Raw genomic sequence first — 20,078 nt, 5'->3', positions numbered from 1 at the left:
GCTCCTTGTATCTGCCACGAGAAACTAATAGATCAAATTTACAGGTCTGGGCCTGAAAGCATGTTACTGCTTATTACAGAGAGCAGCTGTTTAATAATTGAGGGGATCCACTGAATAGCAGACTGCTAGAAAACCAAGCTTGAATGACTAAGCAAATTTAGGTTGAGAATTAGGTAGAGCCAAATTAGGTACAGACACCCCGCTCCTCCAGAAAGAAGTGATGCATTTTGGTTTTGGGAAAACCTTAAGGGTTGAAATTGGATGTTCTTTTGATACAGATGGTCTTGATGTGCTACGGGAGCTGATGTCATTGTGAGGCCATTCTTAATATCCAGTGAGTGATTTGAGTGACTGGGAGAGATGCTTGAGTAATAGAAAGCAAATTTATTCCTGTCTTAGAGAAGGGCAAGAAAGAAGACCCTTGGAGCTAGAGGCCAGTCAGCCTCACCTTGGTACGTAGAAAGGCGATACAACTGAATCCTGGAAACCATTACCAGACACATGAAGGATAAAAGCATCATCTGGAGCAGTCAGCATGAATTCACCAAGGGAAGTTATGCTTGATCAACTTTATGTTCTGTTCAACGTTTTCATCAATGATCTGGGTGATGGGGCAGGATGCACACTTAGCGAGTTTGCAGATGACACAGAACTGAGAGGGGTGGCTGATACACCGAGTGTGAAACTGAGTGGGTTGTGCTGCCATCCACGGGGACCTTGTAAGGGTGAAGAATGGTCTGACAGGGACCTCTTGCAGTTCAGCAAGGAGAAGTGCAATGTTCTGCACCTGGGGAGGAACGATCCCAGGTGCCAGTACATGCTAGGAGCCTACTGGCTAGGAGGCAGCTTTGTAGAAGAGGAGCTGGGGGTCCTGGCGGGCCTCAAGTTGAACTTGAGCTAGCAATGTGCCCTTGCCACAAAGAAGGCTAGTAGTACCTCAGACCATTACCAGCAGTTGGAGGGAGGTGATCTAATGCACACTGGTGAGACCATACCTGGAGTATTGAGTCCATTTCTGGTCATTCCAGTGCAGGAGAGACATAGACATGTCTCTCCTGAGAGGCTGTGAAGTCTGCTCCTTGGACCTTCTCAGGAGCCATCTGGTCATGGTCCTGAGGAGCCTGCACTGGGTCAGTGGTCTCCAAAGTCTTTTGATTACACGTTGTAGCAGTAAAACGTTTTTAGGCATGCAACTCTAATATGTTTATATTTAGTTATGATTTGTATACATACGCTACTGTGTTTGAAGGTCTGGTTCTAAGTGGAGCTTATTTTGATACGGGTAATTTCAAAATAGTTTGTCCATGTTCTTGTCAGATGGGATTAGGTTATCATTGTTTTTGCCTGGTAACGTGGCTGACAAAGAGCTTGTACTAAGATGTCAGCTGTGCCATTTTCTTGTTGTTTGGTTGTGAGTGCTTTATTGTTACTATCTTCAGGCTTCAGTTTCTTTATAGAAATGTTTTGAAGTCACTTGCCCATTTTGTGAAGATTAGTTAATTTAAAACTAGATAATAAAATCCATAAATGCACTTAGCCAGTGCATTGCAACGTGTTGAAAGTGAATGAGCAAATGCAGGTGACACGGTTGCCCCCTCTACATGTGGAGCACTCTCTCTTCCTTCAGGACACCTTGATGCAGATAGGTGACCATCTGACCTATGGACCAAGTGAGGGTGCCAGTGTCAATCTGTATGTTAAATAGTAGTAAACCTTCATTTCTTTCTTATTTTTGAGATAAAACACAAATATTTGAAGAAGTTCCATTATTTTCTTTCCATACCCTGATGGTGCATCACCCCCTGGGGTGCACCCCACTTTGCAGACCACTGCTGTAGGTGATGCTGTTTGGGGTGAGGGACACAAGATGACCTCCAGAAGTCCCTTCCAATTTTATCCCTTCTGCATTTCTGTGATTCCAGAGTCTAAAAGTGCTGAGAAGTATTTTACAGATACCTTTCAGTCAGTACCCGGTTTGGGATGATGATGTGGTAACAATTGGACTATGCTATCTAAAATTAAAAAAATAATAATAAAATAAATGCCAGAAATGGTAAACAGATAAACATTATAAGGAAAAATCCACACATGACTTACTTTGTTGAACTCTTTTTTTCTGGTTAGTCTTACCAAGACTTACTTCACTTTTCCAAGCTGTTTTGGTTGTAGGCTATCATTCTTGGCTCCAAACAGAGCAGAGGAGCTGCAGGGTATGCATAGGTTAGGCTGGCTGAGAACAGGATAGGGGATGGATGGCTGCAGTCCATGATATGATGTGAAGGTAGGAGAAATACCAAATTCTACCCATGAACTAAATTGGGAGCTAAAACCTGAAACGATTCTCGAGTAGATTATGAAAGAGGAGACTGCAGTTAGCTCACTAACTCTGACATCTCTATGATTTAAAACATCTAAAATCTGTGATTGCATATGTTGCTGAAAGATGTACTCTGGTTCAGGTAGGAATTAATTATTTTAAGTCCTGAGGTCTGTGCTGTACGTTGGGTTAGACAGGGTGATGACAGATTCATGTATGAGTGTCTCGCATCCAGCTGAATTATCCTCGTACTTGGACGGCGTTGGCACTTGACACAGTTCTTAGCATACTTCAGACCTATCAGCTAGCTCAAAAAATAAAGGCCAAACAACTTTCGTTAAGATTCTTGAACACTTACATAATATACAGTTAAATAAGGAGAAAATTGTTCTAAAAGCTCAGCTGTTCATTGTTTTCTCTGCAATTAATTAGAAGCTAAACTAAAAAGGATTCCTGGGAAATGCTTATAAAACTATATGTGTACACACTGTATGTTACAGGTTACCTAATATTACCAAGATACTGTAATAGTAAGTGGGCACTCTCAACCAATTAAGCAGAAAACTCTGAGCTAATATAACCTGTCACAAATCAGAGATACTGTCCTAATATGTACTGTTTGGAGACACAAGCATAACAACCTTTGGCTTTATCAGATTATCCTATCCTGAAGTGGACTTTGGCAACCTTCCCAACTGACTAATGTACTGAGGTCCCATGAATATCAGATCTTTTTCCCAAAGGAGCAGAGATGCTTATCCCAGCGTTAAGACCTGGGCAAAACATCCTTTTCATCAGGCCTGGAGCAGGAATTAGTAGAAAGCAAAATAATTTGAATCAATGTGACTACCTTTGGATTTGCTGTTTGCTGCAGTCACTTGTGCAGAACACAACAAAATAGTCTGGTTTGAAGGGACCTTCAAAGATCATCCAGTCCAACTCCATCCTCATCACTTCAGGGCTAACCAAAGGTTAAAGCATGTTAATGAGTGCATTGTCCAAACATATCTTGAACACCGAGAGGTGTGGGGCATCAACCACCTCACTAGGAAGCCTGTTCCAGTGCTTGTCCACCCTTGTGGTAAAGAAACTTTTCCTAATGTCCAGTCTGACCCTTCCCAGACACAGTTTTTCCGTATGTCCTATCACTGGCAACCAGGGAGAAGAGACCAGCACCTCCCTCTCCATTTCCTGTCCTTGGGAAGTTGCGGACAGCAGTGAGGTTGCCTCTTAGACTCCTTTTCTTCAGCCTAGACAACCCAAGTGTCCTCTGCCTCTCCTTCTAGGATCTGCCTTTCAACCGAGGTGCAGAACCCAGCTTTTTCCTTTGCTGATTTGCTTGCCATTGCTGTTTGTCTAATGCTCCAGCCTCTCTCGATCCCTCCTGGAGGCCTCTCATCTCTGCAGAGAGTTAGCAGCACCTCCCAGTTTAGTGTCATCAAACTTGCTGAGGATGCATTCCACTCCTGCATCCTGACCACAGATAAAACATGAAGATCGTTGCAGATGTGAAATGGTTTCCACAAGGTTAGAAAGCATCGAGCTTTGTGTGGCCTTGATTCGTCTTTTTGTTGCGGTACAATGTTTAAGTGAATTTAGTACCGACGTAATCCACTTATGAGCAAGAATTGGAAGTAATTATTTCATCCAGACAGCGTAGTGGTAGTGCTCTGTAGTGTGTGGGAGATTCAAGAGTTCATTCCTTGGGTCACGTAAGCTTGGGCAGGTCAGTGTTACAGCAGTAGTGCTGCTTTAATACTCTCAAATGTGGGCCTCTTTTATAGTTGATCAGGCCTTGTGAAAATGTCAGAGGTTTCTAAAATTAATTATTTCATCTTCTTCTGGCAGGAGGTTATAGACGTGATGAATGAAATAAAGTATAATTTATTGCAAGAGATAATGACTAAAAATGAGAGGGAAAAAGCAGTAGCTAACTAACTACATTTAAAAATAGAAGGTTATTTATACTTGTAGCACAGGGAAAGCCTGTTGTGCTGCCTGAATTTAACAAGCAGACCTGGGATTCAGCCTTGGCGCTGCTAACGACTGGAGGCGTTATTGATGTAGTGAACTAATTACCCGTGTGATGAAGTTGCCTGCTGGAGGTTTTTGACTGCTTCATCACTGTGGCACCTCCTACAGGTTAATTCATTGAGCAGCACAGGTAAAGCCTCCAGATGGAGGTCCTGCTCTCTTTTCATCCAGACACAAAGAGGTGTACTGACAGCAGTAACTAAACAGAGATGAATATTTTCCTGAATTATTGATCAAGTAGCTAGAGATATATCATAGAACTAAATGGTTTGGGATGCAGCTGAAGCCATTCATAGGCACTGCAAGGTAAAAAAGCAAACACAGTGGCTTTGAAAAGAAAAACAAAATGAGCAATAGCCTTTCTCACCTGAAGGGAAGCCCCCAGATAAAATGAGGAAAAGCACAGCAGAAAACCTTTAGATGAAAAAATCAGAGAAAAAGAAGAGGGCAATGCTTTGATTGGCAGGCAGGGCAGGGGCTGTGTGGGCTTCATGGTTTTAGTTCTTTCTATGTATAAAACTATTCTGTGGCATTTGTTCTCAAATGTCTCAGTACACACATTAAAAATGAGAACACAAACAGCTCATTTAATTAGGTGATAAACTATTTCACTATATTTTTTAAGGAAAAGTACCATTTGTAATATAATAACAAATGGAATGCATACCAAGGTATCCTGTTTGCATCTGACCTGTCTATTTATGAGGTAGAATATAAACTTCAGTATATTCTGTATATATATCTCAAGCAGAGGAAATATAAAATATGCATTATTAGTTTTATGAAAGTATTTTAAGGTTGTAGAACCCCTCATGCAGAAATGTGTCATGTTTGGGGTCTTTTTGACTGCATTATAAATCAGGAGCCTCAGAGACCAGCAGGGCTAATGCTGCCTTTGTTCTTTACTTAAAACTGGAAGTGTGTTGTAAATAGTCTGGATTTCTCATCCAAGCTTAATACGCTGTTATCTAACAGGATGCATTAAGTGTTCTGTTACAACTGCAGAACTCATCAAGCAAATGGAAAGATTACCCGTGAAATCAAGCTTCAAACTTTTATTTTCTCACAATCAATGGGAAAGTAATGCACGTTGGATTTATAATGATATTGAGATTGACTGCTTAAATCCTTTTTAAAGTTCAAAGCTTGAAACAGATTGTGTGTACAAGCAATCCACAGTAGAGTTTTTAAGCAGGGGCTTGTGATAAAGAAGCGAAATTGGGTTTGACTGAAATGGCCCATCAGTCCCATATGGGTTTAGTGGGAAGATTTCAGGCTCAAAAAGACAGTGCTTTGGAGAAGCATCAAGCATTGGTTTCACATCACCTGAGATTGCTCTGTGGAGGCTGTCTTCTGGGAGACATAAAGACAAGAGGCTCATTAAAAATGAGCAGCACCAGGGAGGGTGATTGAGCTTCAAGTACACTTGTGGTTTTTTAGCTTGAAGAGTTTAAAGGTGAAGATACATTTTAAAAGCTCAACTGGCAGATGAGGAGAATGCTGTCTGTCAGCTTTCTCAATGAAATGCCTTTATATAGAGATAAATACCATAGTATAGTGTGTCTTTTTGACAACAGGAAAAAAAATACAACCAAAAAACTTGCTCAGCTCAGAATGTCCTGATGGTTGGATGAAATGATAGTTAATCTCTCAGCTATCAAAACTGAATTTGATAAAACAGATTGTCTTCAGCCCTACTGGCTGGTAACCTCAGAGCCAATATTAACCTTCTGAAAAGTTGGGGAAGCTGAAGAAGAAATCTTGGGGCTCACTTCAAGGATAATCTGTGGTGCGCGAGCAATCTGGCTGTGGTACCTTAAAGTTTGCTTTAGACCCCTCAATTTAGAGCTGAAGTTTTACTTATTCCAAGACACTGAACCACTTTGCACATCTGTATTGATCTTAGAAAAACATAATATAATACTGAGCTTTAAAATGAGAGTTTAGCGTACTTGCTGGTTGCACTGATGTGAGCTGGCACACTGTGCTGTTAATGGGTACAGTTACAGTAGTTAGCAACTTTCTTTTTTCTTGTAGTTTCATGGCATGAAAATTAGCTGAAAGCTGGTTTGTGTGTGAAAACAACCATGCCTTTTGACAAATCGACAGACAAAAGAACAGGGGCTGCTTACCATGTTGCTTGTTCTTGCCTTCCTCTAAGCACATCCAGTACAACGTATCACTTGGTGGCTGGGGAAAAACTTTTTGGGGAATAACTAAATTGGAGGCTGTAGCGAAGTGGGGGTTGGTCTGTTCTCCCACGTGCCTGGTGACAGGACGAGGGGGAATGGGCTTAAGTTGCACCAGGGGAGTTTTAGGTTGGATCTTAGGAAGAACTTCTTTACCAAAAGGGTTGTGAGGCATTGGAACAGGCTGCCCAGGGAAGTGGTGGAGTCACCATCCCTGGAAGTCTTTAAAAGACGTTTAGATGTAGAGCTTAGGGATATGGTTTAGTGAGGACTGTTAGCGTTAGGTCAGAGGTTGGACTCGATGATCCTGAGGTCTCTTCCAACCTAGAAATTCTGTGATTCTGTGATTCTGTATATTAATGTCTTATTAAGAACCAAGATGTTGGATTTTAGTAATTCCATTTAGTAATTCCATTAATTCCACAGCCACATGGCTGTGTGTGTGGAATGGCTGACGGTGGTGGTGCTGGCCTTGTCCGGGCTCATTGCCCACAGCTCTCGGGTGGAAGAGGCCTGGAAAGACCTGTCTGCTTCACAGGCTGAAAATTCAGCACAGCGTTTCCTGAACGGATATTAGGGAATGGTCTGGTGTGGTCTCATAATCAGTCTTGGTGATTGTACATTACTTAGGTTATGCCGTCTTTCCATTAAGGCGAAGCATAGGGGTGAGGAGACCCTTAATGATGATGGGTTTTGGATGTGAGGCCTGCATTTCAATGCCTTCCTCCCAGCTCCCAGCTGGGAACAAGAAAAGAAAAAAAAAAAAACATAAACCAGAAAGACTGAATATCCCCACCCTGTTCCTTCCTTCCTTTAAAGTTGCATTTTATTTCATCTCAGATTTTCCAGTATGCATGTTCCTTTCTTGATTCTCACCTGTGCAGTTTTGTCTCGTTTCCTGCTTGTACAGTTCGGTTTTGTTTCCCAAGTGCCTTCCCCCTCCCTTCCTCTTCCCCTCTCGTGGGGAAAGCTTTCATGGGCAGCTCTACCGAGCTGCACTGTAATGGTGTACGAAGCCGTGCCCAGGTGAGGTAAGCAGTTCTTCAGATACGCACTTACCAAAGCACAATCACTGTGGAGCTACTGCAAGCTGAAAACTTTATTTCCTGTTGTTGAAGTTTGCCCATCTTCAACAGATCGGTACAACAGCTTATGTTGCGTCATGTGTTTTACTGTAGTTTTTCAAAACAGAGATGTAATTTCCCATCCATTAAGAGGTGCAGCATGTTAACGTGTCAGAAGACAGTGTTACCTTCTGCATACATTACTGCAGTTTGTACGTCTGTTCCCCACCTTCCCAGTATGGCCTTGCTCTTCTCCATTCTGAGTAAATGGGGAAAAAATAGCACTGCCAGACCTCTCTCCTGCAGAGCATCTCCTTGCTTTGACAACCCAGATGACTGAGTGCTTTCACACATTTCATAAATGTGAGGCCTTGTGCAATCCTAGGAGGTAGCGGTAAAATAAATCAAATGAATACGATGGTATAAACTATTTGGAAGTTCAGTTGCATTTTTGTTTTTCTCAGGAAGCTTATTCCAGCACCACAGTACCTTTTGAATTTTTAATTCTATTTTAAGTATGGGAAAAGGTTTCTTTTTTTCCCACTTATTTGTAAGTCAAAGGTTTAAGCTGAAACATTTCAGGCAGATATACAAGTGAATTCTATGTTTGAAGCATAATTTAGTCATGTATTTGTAATAAACAGCATGCAAAACATACGAGGAGTCTGTCTTTTATTTACTCTAGTTGGTAGTGGTTTTGACCACAGGCCGGAATTTCTGCAGGTTTCCAAAGCACATGTACATGACCCATCTCCCTCTTGAAACCAGTATGCCCAGTTTGCTCATTTTAATAAGCTACATGTGTTTGTGGCTTAAGTATATATGTTACAAATTGAACTTCTAATTGTTCTTGAAAAGCTATTTCAAAGTACTTATTTAATATTCTGTGGAATCTTTTTTTTATGAGGTATCTTTCTTAGAATTTGTCATAGTGATATTTCTTACATGTATAAAGTGAATTTTCTGATCAGGAGCTTGATTTAAACATTAGATTAATAATCAAAAAGCTATAAAATGGTCTATATAAAAGGGAATTAAAACATAAAAATTAAAATTAGTAAATGATTTATCCACAGCTGCCGCTGTTCCTTTGTACAAGGAATATCTCTTTTAGTATTAACATGGCTTGGACTAGAAGATCAGCTGGTAGTTCTAATGCTCAGAATAACATCCGTCCCTACCAATAAAGCATAAAATCCAAATGACTTTTGCAAACATACTTGTTTTAATAATACCTTTTGAACAAAGGTTTTCTAAATATATTTCTAAACAATACTATTCTTTCTTTATCAGATTGATTGTTTGATAATTTATTTTGGTAGACATTTTCTAATTCTTGACAGCTGCAGCAGGGATATAGTTCATGTATGGGAGCATACACGTGCACTTTTACCAACATAAGCCGTAGCATACATTAAGAAAAACTATCGATAATATTGGAAAATTAAGTATCCTGATATTAAAAAAAAAAATGCTAGAAATAAGTTTGTTCACTAAATGCTAATTTGCACCCATTTTCCCATGGGCCTCATAAATATTCATTGACATTAAAACAGCACAATCATATCGATATTCCTTGCTTGCACGAGATAGGTGGTAATTATTTTAGGAGCATTATATTCAATATTTTGTCTTTTATCCTTAGTGAGTGGTGTCTGTTCCTATGTCATGGTACGTAAAATGAGCTTAAATGTGCGTTTTGAGAGGAAATTGTTCCAAATTTCAGGGCTTTTCCATAAAGGAGCCCATGTTTTGAATTATTCTCAGTATCTATTAGGCAAGTGTACTTATGTAGAAAATGTTTAATTTGGCTAAACTTGGGCAGGTTTCCAGGGGAAGTTGGAACTGACGGATGTCTTCCTTAAAATGCAACTTTGCTGCAGTTCCCCGTGTCACCAAAACTGAAATGTTTTTGGAGACATTTGTGTTGATTCAATTGCTGTCAGGTAAGTGGAGGGAGACGAGAGAACAATTGTAAATGTTTTATGAAGATGCGTCAAGTTCTTGAAGTCTCATAAATAGCAACTTTAAGTGTTTATCTGAAACTTTTTTCTTTTTCTTTTCTTTTTTTTTTTCTTTTTTTTTTCTGTATCCTGTCATTACCTGCAATACTGTGGAAATTGGGTCCATGAATTCAGGAGTCTCAAAAATTCTTCATCTGCCTTTTGCACGTATCTTAGCACAATTTAGAATCATTTTCCATCTGTTATTCTCCCTTATGCCCAGAGTTAATATCTGGTCTTTCTTAGTTGCAAAATACATCCTTTTACCTCATCATCTTTGCTTTAGCTCATGAGATTTTTTTTCCTCTGCCTTTTCCAAAACCCTTTCTGAGTGCAGCCACAATTAGAAAAGCTCTTTAATTGTAAAATCTGCTTCTTCTGGTTCTCCACACTCAGCCCTGCACATACGCAGACTTGACAAAACGAACGTAGACGCTATTTTAAATCAGTCCAACTTTATGCAACACATTTTTTCCAACTTCCTGGCCAGTATTTAGATGACAGCATTGTTTTACAGCTCCAAACGCTTGCCTCTAGTATCAGGCCAGAGCTTGGTGTGCTTCGAGAGGGCGTAAATGTTCCGTTTTATAAGGGGTTGTTTCCACAGTGGAAAGATGCCTGGCCAGGATGCTCCAGTGGCTGTGCAACACTGTGGATATGTGGCAGCCCTGTGTGCATGCTAGGGCCATGCAGAGACCGGTTGGTGCTGCTAGATATCTCTGAGCTAGCCTGTCTGGAAAGTCCTTTTAATGTGTAATGCTATAACTATTGAGAGGACAGGTAGAGCCTTTTTTATTATTATTATTTTTTTTTTTTTTTTGGAAGGATCTGCCCACAAAGCAGATCACGGACAGGTCATTTTATCCAGTTTTTTTAATAAGTTCTTAAAACCTTCTGTTTGCATAGCCATAGTTATTTCATTTGGAGCTTCACGGGCTCAAGCATTTATTGATTTCACAAAGGTGAACAGTTTTGTGTTGGACAATTTTTTGTCTTCACCCTATCTTTAGCAAAACTAATACATCAGATGAGGCCTGTTGTGCAGGTTTATAGATAGCACTTTCAGTTTCTTATGTGAAAAATTGTCCCGATTCCTACCCTTGTTTTCTGTGTTAGCCAGTCTATAATTTAGACTGGCTCTTTATTTTCCACTTCAGGATTTCTTGTCCACCTCCAAAGGAGCTGTTGTTTTCCCTCTGGTTTGATGGTTCGACATTTAGGGGCTCAGGTCCTTCTGCTCCTACTCATGCACTTCTCCCAGCAGCTTTGACTGTTAGGATGCGATAACATGTGTGGATGCTGTGGTTGCCCCAAAATCTGCAGCTCCAAAAATGCAAAAAGAAACATGAGGCAGCATCACCATCATTTTCTTGTGCAGCGTTCGCTAGGCGTCCCTGCTTGGCAGGGGCGTTGGACCAGATGATCTCCAGAGGTCCCTTCCAACCTCAACCATCCTGTAATTCTGGGATTCCTAAGCGGGGAGTCCCAAACCAGATCTCTTGGAGCTGAAAGCTGTCTCATCCACAGTTTAGTCATGCTTATCAGCTGTGTTTTGTCACGTTTTTCAGTTCCTTGGCTGTTGGTCTGCCTTGGTGTGCTACCCAGGTAGTTCTTGGTCCCTTGCTGTTGGGTGCGTGGGTGTGTACCAGGACAGGAGGCTGAAGGACAGCATATTCACCGGTGTGGCACCGACTCTGTTCGTCATGCACAGGAAGAGAAGATCCATTGCCGTGTAGGAGATTAATCGCCTAACAGGAGATTAATCTTTCACTTCTCAGTCAAAGCCCCTGGATACTGCATGTGTTTGAGACACCCAGCTCTCTAATCAGATTTCAAAACCTTTAATTCAGCTTCAGAGAATAGCGGTGTTGTACTTGGAGTATATCGACCTAAACACATTGCCAGTATTAAAACACAGAAGCAACAGAATTTGTAATGCTTATAAAATGAGATAAAGTAGAATGCAAGTAAAATGATTCAGTAAACTCAACTTCTGAGGTCACCTGTTACGCAACAGAATTCATGGTACTCCGGCAGACCAGAAGCCATAATTTTCTTGCCCTCTTTTTTTATGGCAATCTAAAAACCATCGTATCTGGTTTAATAGACATATGCTAGTAGCACTTTTAATAAGCATTACAAATTTCAGCACTTCTACATTTGGCAGCAAATTTTTGATAGAAACTTCAAATTGATCTGACATCTTTGCAGTATGTAAGATCAACAGAAATAAAGAGGTGTCCAGCATAACTTGAACTTTTTTTCTATATTAGTTTTTGTCACTTAGTCCAAATTCTTTAAGAATGCTTCATAACACATATCTTAGTTATACTTTGTAATACACAGAGTACTTTGAATTAAACTTGATTCACATTAGGAAAAATATTGTATGTTCTTTATAGCATTTAATTAGCGGTTTTCATCTTAAATTATTTTCCCGGTTGAAACTCATCAAGTTTTCAAGATAGAGAGTAATTTAACCCTGTAAAAATAAAAACATACAAAAATGACTACATTTGGATTTTGGTGCAGTTATACTGAACTGGATTCAGAGGTAGTTAAAGGATGATTGCATTTGAAAGAACAGTAGGTTGTAATAGGCTGTGTTGCATCATGTACATTCATGAGTTCAGTTTCTCCTAGGAATCAAAAACTATCTATAAAACTCTGAATAAGCCAGAAGGATCTTCACAGGCTACATATCTCCTGGGTTAGTTGTAAATATTTCAGTCAGTCTAAAAATCATCCTTTAAAATGCAGTTTTGTTATCCAAAGTGTAATAACAGCCTAACATGCAGGGAAATTGCTTAGCTTGATTAAACTATATAGCAGACAATATGTATTTTGATTGGTAAAATAATTCTAATAATTAGGAAAAAAATTAGAAGAATTTCTGAATTATTCTAACTGATTAACAACCACCACCTCTTTTGGCAGTAGCTTGTGTTTCACAGCAGTGCAAACCATGGGGGACATTAAAAACCTTTGATAATTTTTCAGATTTTACTGTCCCTATGTGGTTAATGTTTTATGAAGTTGAAGCCTTGTGCAGTAAGAGCATGGTGACTAGCAAATAGGCAAAGCACTACAGAAGAAAGCAGGAGGGCACAAGCAGATGCAAATGTATGGTTGTGCAAATGCTGTGGCCAATTTGGAAACAAATTGGTTTCATTTGTAAGGGAGTAAAAACGAGTGTCAGCACCTTCAGGAGGAGACATCAGCTGTTTGGACTTAGTGATTACTCTGTTGTTACCTGGCTAAACTGGCTAAGCTTTTTTCATGTTGTTCAAGGTAGGTTTTCTGTGTTGCTTTTAGTTTAGTCTATAAACATATCTATAGGTACTTCCAACACATACATAACCATGTGTACTAACTTAATCTACAGAACACTTCCCAAAAAGTCACAACTGTGCAAAGCCTTCATTTGTATTCATCTTCTCCTTGGCTTGGCACCTGTGCCATTGCAGATTGTATATACGTTGGTCAATCCAGTTCTTGTTTGGTTGGTAGCCGTGGGTGGAAGTGGCCTAGGAACAGAAGGAGGAGTTCAAAAGTTCCTCCAAAACTCTTCCTGGAGCAGATGTGAAGATTAGATAACTGTTTTGAGGGAGCTATAAGGTGGTAAATTCACAAATGTTTGAAGGATGTAAATGGCAAAGACAAAAAAAAATAAAAATAAAAATCCTGACAGAGTGATTGAGCTATAAACTTGCAGGAGAAAGGAAGAAAAACAAGCGGTGAGAAACACTTCGTATTGACAGACAAATATCCAGACAAGTAGCACTTTCCCATCATCCATCGTTCTATTTGTCTGTGGTTTTGACGTCTTCCTAACTAGCAAGGGGAGAGAAGCCTTTAATAACTGTGTGGGATCACAAACCCTTCCCTTTATTCCACTACGGGATATTTTGCAGCACTTGGCTCAGATTTCGGGTTTGACCAAGAAAATATATTACACTTTTTTATGGCTTCCTAGTGTGATGTAATGAAATAAGGGAGCTTTTATGCAAATTCACCAGCCCTGTGTATGAACTGTTAACCCAAATCTATGCTTGATTAAATTAAGGTATATGTTTTATTGCAAAGCTTGACTATGTTGTGCTCTGTATAACTCGGTATTTATTTATGGCATAGTATCATTTGCAAAACCTTTGCAAGGAACTACCTTTTTCTTCACCCGTGGTTTGTTTTTGTTTTATGAAAAACACAAGTCTGTCTGTGAAAACTTTTATTTTGCCTTTGTGTCTGAAACTTACCCTGTGGCACATTTTAACTGTATCAAGTACAATTTATGCAGGCATGAGAACAACGGTGCGAATGGCTGCCCCAAAGTCTAGCCCTTCCCCCTGGAAATGTTCCAGATGTCACTCGATGTACTATTAACATACCAATTTTATTTCTGAATTGGTTTCATATCAGGAGAGAGACAATTTCTGTCTGTTCCTACCACGGAGGTGAAGTGTCAGAGTGTGGAGCTGCAAGTTCCTTCCCGGGTTTTCCATTCCCAGTGGGCTCACTAATTGAAACCCATGCACCTGCACAAGTACGGAAAGGCAGTAGCCAGAGGTGCTAATTTCCCTGACATACCTCGAGCTAATGAAGACTTGCTATAGAAAGGCATTTTAGAACAGAGCACGGTATAGGATGACCTGTATCCAGGCTGACAGGGCAAATGGGATGTGTTTATAAAATTAATTTCCATTAAAGATTATATGCCTGCCGAGCGCTTGTCATAAATGTCAAATGTAGTCGAGGAGTGCCTGTTGGGAAGGCTGGGCTTCAGTTAGGTGAAGCTTGTCAGGTAAAATGGTATTTTGTTTTACATTATTGTGCTTTCCTGATAAGTATTGTCCAACGCCGTTTATGTTCTAGGAAACTTTTGGTTTGCAAAGTCTTTTTTTAAAGTTAGATTTTCTCTGTTTTCTATTTTAATAAAGCTTGGCAAGACTAAGCCCTGATGTTTGTATGGACAGATAGCAAGATGATGAATAACCCTGAAGTTTAGTTTTGTTTGAACAGCTGCAGTATTTACTTTAATATGGGCTGAAAGATCCATGACTAGGGTTATATTTGTTTTCCTGGATAGGAAAGATGTCATTCTTCACTGGAGTGAAACATCAAAGAAAATACAGAAAGCAGGGTATTGTAACCCTGTGTTAGTCTGCAGCTAGGGGAGAAAAATTTGGGAAGGCTGGGCAAGTTTCCATGTGTACCAAAGGAAAAAAAGCAAAGTTTCTCTGTGTTCTGATGGGTAACGTTAGATTCCAGTGCTCTAAATTCTTGAGATTAGATTCATCCTTGCCCTAGTCTGGGATACTGTGAGCTCTTACAATGTGTTATTCTTTTCTAAATTACTTAGAAGAGAATGGGGAAATGAGAGGAAATAATGCTGTTTTGTTTCAGCATTTGAGGCTGTGCATAGATTGTTTTTCTGAGATGGATGTGCTGTGTTGTCCCCAAGGTGCTGCTAATCCCACAAGAGCCCAGAGTGGCTCCTGTTTGCAACACAACGCGATACACCTGGGAGCCTTCCCTTCCTTGAAAACCAACATAAAGGAATGGGAGCTGATGTCTCTCTACTTGGGTTTTTCTTCTAAAATGTAGATTTTGAGATGTGTGATAGTTTGTTTTTCCTGAAGAATGCTAATCATTCCGTCTTTTGATGTTTTGAGTTTGATTGCTTTCTATTTTGTTGGTTTGGTTTTGATACCTGATGTTTGTATCTTGGGGGAAAAAATTTCTTTGCAGTTCTAAGTTTGGTCTTTCACCCTTGAGATTTTTTTTCATGGGAAAAGGTTTTATACCTTCTCAGAAAGTAAGGGTTAATAAATATATGATTGTTCTTATTAAAGGATATTAAAAAAAAATTACACAACCTGTGTTGAATTGTGTTAAATTTGTTAGGATGAGATTCATAATCCATTGCCTGCATGCCTTGTTAAATTTTTATCTATGTGTTTGTTTCACAGGCTGCTGTACTTTTGATGAGCCGTTTAGTTCCTGTGGCTATAGTCAGTCGGATGATGATGATCTTAACTGGGATCAGGTGAACACGCTGATAAAGCCTTCCTCAGATCAATGGATGCCATCTGGTTGGTCTTTTATTTTACTTTTTCTTTTTCTCTTTGATATTAGCTTATGCATTTACTCAGCATTTCTTGACAGTATTATTATTAGAATGTTACTTTGCCAAAATCTGTTTAATTGCAATACCTAGGTCTTCTGAGTGAATTTTATGAGGGATATTCTGCAATGCAAAGGTTTTCTTTTGGTGTGCGGTTTCTAGCATAAAGGTTAGAAAGTAGAAAGAGAAACCTGGCGTCATCAGGGAAGGCAGAAAGAATACAAAATGATGCAGTGAAAATGAAGATGAAGCAGTGCTACAACCAGGCAGACAGGACTATATAACAAGAAGACTCGAAGTGAGAGAGAAGACAAAGGTGATCTAAGGCATTTTTATTGGAAGAGATACTCAGCAAACTCTGCTCTGAAAAGAAATGGAGAGTAAAAAAGGAGTGGGAGAAAAAAGAGAGGACAGAGATCCCAAAACGAAGTGTCTCGGAATGTTGTACATGTTGTATTTTAAAGATAGTAGTGATGCTATTACTTGATGCACTTTGTGTACTGCATATAGGTGAACCTAATTCCATGGCAACAGCCCTTGCATGCTGCTGAACTATAAACTTCTGGTAATGCTCTTCTGGTATTCTGGTAATAACACTTTCCTCTATCACCTCAATCACATAAATACACAAAAATCTGAACACTGCTTTAAAAATATTTAGCCTAAAATTTATCAATTACTTCTTCTTCTCAGATTTTAGCTGGATATGTTAAGAGCTCCCCCTGTGTACTGGGGCTGATCTCCAGGATATGTCCTGGGCGCTGATTGCATCTAGCCCAGCTCAGTATCTTCCTTTGCTTTCAAAGACTGATCCTTCAGTGACTACTGTCACCCCCAAAATGGCCAAAACAAAAAGATCAATTCATAAAATCTGATCATAGCATTACGGGACTTCTCCATTAACCTTATATTTTTGTATAAATATACCCAGAATGCTTAAAAACCTTGTAAATGGGTGTGATATATGTGCTAGTGTTTCAGTAATATGTTTCAATTAGTTCTTTAAAGCACCTGTAATGTAGTTTGGGGTTTACATAAAATCTGTTTAATAGATGTATTTCCCAAGAAAATGTTCCTCCCATAATTTTGTGGAAGTGAATTAGGAGAAAAACAATGAAAAATGTAAGGAGTGACTGTATAAATAAAACCTGAACACGTGCACTTGTCCCTAGTATACTAATGTATACACTAATCTATGATACACGCTAATGAGCCTTAGATAGAATTCACTTCTAAAAATCCTCTTAGCAGTCTTCATTGTAGATTTTTCACCATTGCCCTGTGTTGTGGACAGCATCATGTCCAAGTTCCCTCAAGCAAAGGTGAGACTCCGCTTAAAGAGAAACGTTTGGTTTGCCTGCACTCAGTCATCATTGTAGACTGAGTTCATCATCACAGATAAAGAAGGATTTTGCAGATTTCTTCTGAAGTGGGCTCTTGTCCAGTTGGCTTGGCGCAGAATGCTAAATTTTTTCTGGACTATTTCAGTGCTTATTACTGTCTCTCAAGCTGGAGTTCATACACATGGCTTATCAGTCATCTTGGCCTGCAGTACAAGCTATACATTCTTTTTCTCAATCACACCACTGGAAATTCTCTTTCTGTTCCAATTTTCATTCACTCGTTACTTTCCCCACTTGAATTTTGCGGAAGAGGTTGTCAGTATATGTTGCTTAGTCTTCTTGGCAGATGGAAGAGCTTCAACTCTATGTTTTTTCCTGAGATGATCAAAGACTTTAAGATTTTCTTTTTTTCCTCCAGGGCAAGAGTCCAGATGTAGTAGGGACTGGTATTTTCATGGAAGGAAAATGGTATCTATGTAATTTTATTTATCAGATGTCACATGGCTTGTTTCTTGTTTGTCTTCCTCCCTTTTTATCAGAAAACTAAAATAATGTTCTGCTGATCAAGTAGAAAGATATTAAATTTGGAAGTAAACTATATTTAGAGTTTAGGGAGTTTTATTTCTGCCCATAAAGGAACTGAAATATGCTTTGGGAGTCTTGGGTCAGAAGATGAACATGTTAGTCTGTGGATGGTTGTTGATACTGGTGCCTTAAAAGGTCAAAAATGTCTTAGAGAAGGAGAGAAATGTTCTTTTTTTTTTTTTTTTTTTTTTTTCAAACGAGTGGGTCTAAGGGCACAATTCAGCCAAGTGGTATCTAATTTTTCTCTTCATTTCATTCAGGGAGTTTTTTCCTGTTCTTGTTCAAATCATCGTCTTAATGATTTTAATTAGTTTTCAGTTAACCTTAGCCAGAGAGTTACGTGATACACTTAAAAAATGATTTCAAGTAGCTAGTCAGCATTTTATGAGCTACATATTTTAGAAAAAATAACTTCAGATAATAATGAATAGAACATGTTAGATTACTGTTTTCTGGAGAATTCTTGGCTTGAAAACAAAATACTTTATGCAACAGTGTTGTAATACTAGACTGAAACAAGTACTCTCAGTTCAGCAGTCCCTTGTCAGTTGAAAAAATTAATGCACATAACATTCCTAATTTCAGGGAATATGCATCAGTGAGTTGATATCAATATAAAATATTTTGTATAATTTGGTGGCAGTGAGGGGGGAAGTACGCTAGTTATGACATTAGATTTATTTTAATCCACATGAGACTGTTCAGAGAGTAGCTGTAGTTCAGTTGGGTAAATATTTTGGCTTTATTTGTTATTTCAGTGGGACAAAAGTGTCATACAGTATACGTGCACCTATGTGCACTTATTAATGGACACATATATTTATATTTTATTGAACGTTAATAGTTATTAACTATTTTTCAATAGTTATTTGTTTTAGATGAAAATTGGTGAGTTATATAAAAAATAATGTATCATTAAATAGAAGTGTTCAGTACATTGAGCTTTAATCCTTGCTAGACTGTTACTATAGTAGAAAAATACGAGGTTATTCTTACTAGAGTAAGTAGGGCACTAGCACTCTAATTTTCTTGATAAATATAAGCGTGACCTTTAGTGAGCAGTACTAATCTGAAAATGCGTTAAACAGAGTCAAAAAAGGAATGACATACATATATATTTGTATGGATTGAATGAGACTGGTTAATCCGCTGCTACTCAGTTTAAAGGGTCTTGTGAGTCAGCTGGAGTAACTACTGTAGCAATTGTGGCTGTTGACTTTTCTCCACCTCTTTCTCCTTTTCTGTCTGTTCCAAGAATATGTGTTCATAATATTGTTCAAAAATACAATACAGAAACACTTATTATTAATGCCATCTCACCTTGTCCTGTTGAGCAGTTAAAGCAGGTACTTTGATGTTAATGCATGTATGTAACGCACATTTACAATTATGCATATAAACCCTCTGGCTGTACCACAGTAAAGGTATCTTCAGAAAAATTATGCCAAACCAGTAGTTCACTGTGTCTACATGGCGAGGTTTTGGTAGCAGGGGATGTCTTCAGGGATAGCCTCTGTGAGAAGAAACCAGGGACAGCCACAAGTGGGGTGCCTCTGGGAAAATATATCAAAGAAAGGGTGAAAAATACTGCACAGCAGCTGTGAGAAACAGATGTGAGAGGAGCAACTCTGCAGGTACCAAAGTCACAGGAGAAGAAGGCAGGGTGTGAGGTGCTCCAGGTGACAGAGAAGCAGTTCCTCTGTGGCCTGTGGAGAGGCCCCTGGTGGAGCAGGCTGTCCCCCTGCAGCCCATGGGTCCCACATGGAGCAGATCTCCATGCTACAGCCCCTCCGTGGAGGAGCCCTCGGTGGAGCAGGTGGATGTGGCCTGGAGGAGGCTGTGGCCCATGGAGAGGAGCCCATCCTGGAGCAGGTTGTCTGGCAAGAACTCTGGCCTGTGGGGGACCCGTGCTGGTTCAGTCTGTTCCTGAAGGACTGTACCCCATGGAGATGACCCATGCTTGAGCAGTTACTGAAGAGCTGCAGCCTGTGGGAAATACCCGTGTTGGATCAGCTCACAAAGGAGTGTATCCTGTGGGAGGGATCCATGCCGGAGTAGGGGAAATGTGTGATGAGGAAGGAGCAACAGAGTGGAGCTGTGATGGACTGACCTCAATCCCCACTCCCCATCATCCCTGCGCTGCTTGGTGTTGGGTAAGGAGGGAGGTAGAAGAGTTGGGAATGAAGGAGTGAGAGCAGCTGCATGTGTGCCTATCGGCCAGCCAAGGTCAACCCACCGCTGTTACTTAGGAACTGTTACGAGGGTGTGACTTCTTACTAAAGATACTCCCTATCCAGTTTATCTCTTGGGTGAGATTTTCTTCCATGATATTCTTGATCACTGTGGATGTGCTTACATCACAGCAGTGGCAAATTCAGATTTGGCGTTTACAATGCGATAAATCTAGAACATAATGATC

General features: G+C 39.7%; 1 protein-coding gene across 6 annotated transcripts in view; it reads left to right on the top strand.

Moving 5' to 3' along the window:
• Positions 1–20,078, top strand: part of PTPRM (protein tyrosine phosphatase receptor type M) — a 464,463-nt gene that overhangs the window by 91,551 nt on the left and 352,834 nt on the right. For all 6 annotated transcript variants that reach the window (XM_084281573.1, XM_084281572.1, XM_084281574.1 and 3 more), the window contains one exon: positions 15,577–15,699. In XM_084281573.1, coding sequence (XP_084137699.1) covers positions 15,577–15,699 — 123 coding nt within the window. The remainder of the gene's footprint in view (positions 1–15,576; positions 15,700–20,078) is intronic.

Source organism: Netta rufina, assembly GCF_964035555.1.
Source record: "Netta rufina genome assembly, chromosome: 2".
NCBI lineage: Eukaryota > Metazoa > Chordata > Aves > Anseriformes > Anatidae > Netta > Netta rufina.
The sequence above is the reverse complement of the archived record's forward strand: the minus strand, read 5'-3'. Positions and strand labels throughout refer to the sequence as shown.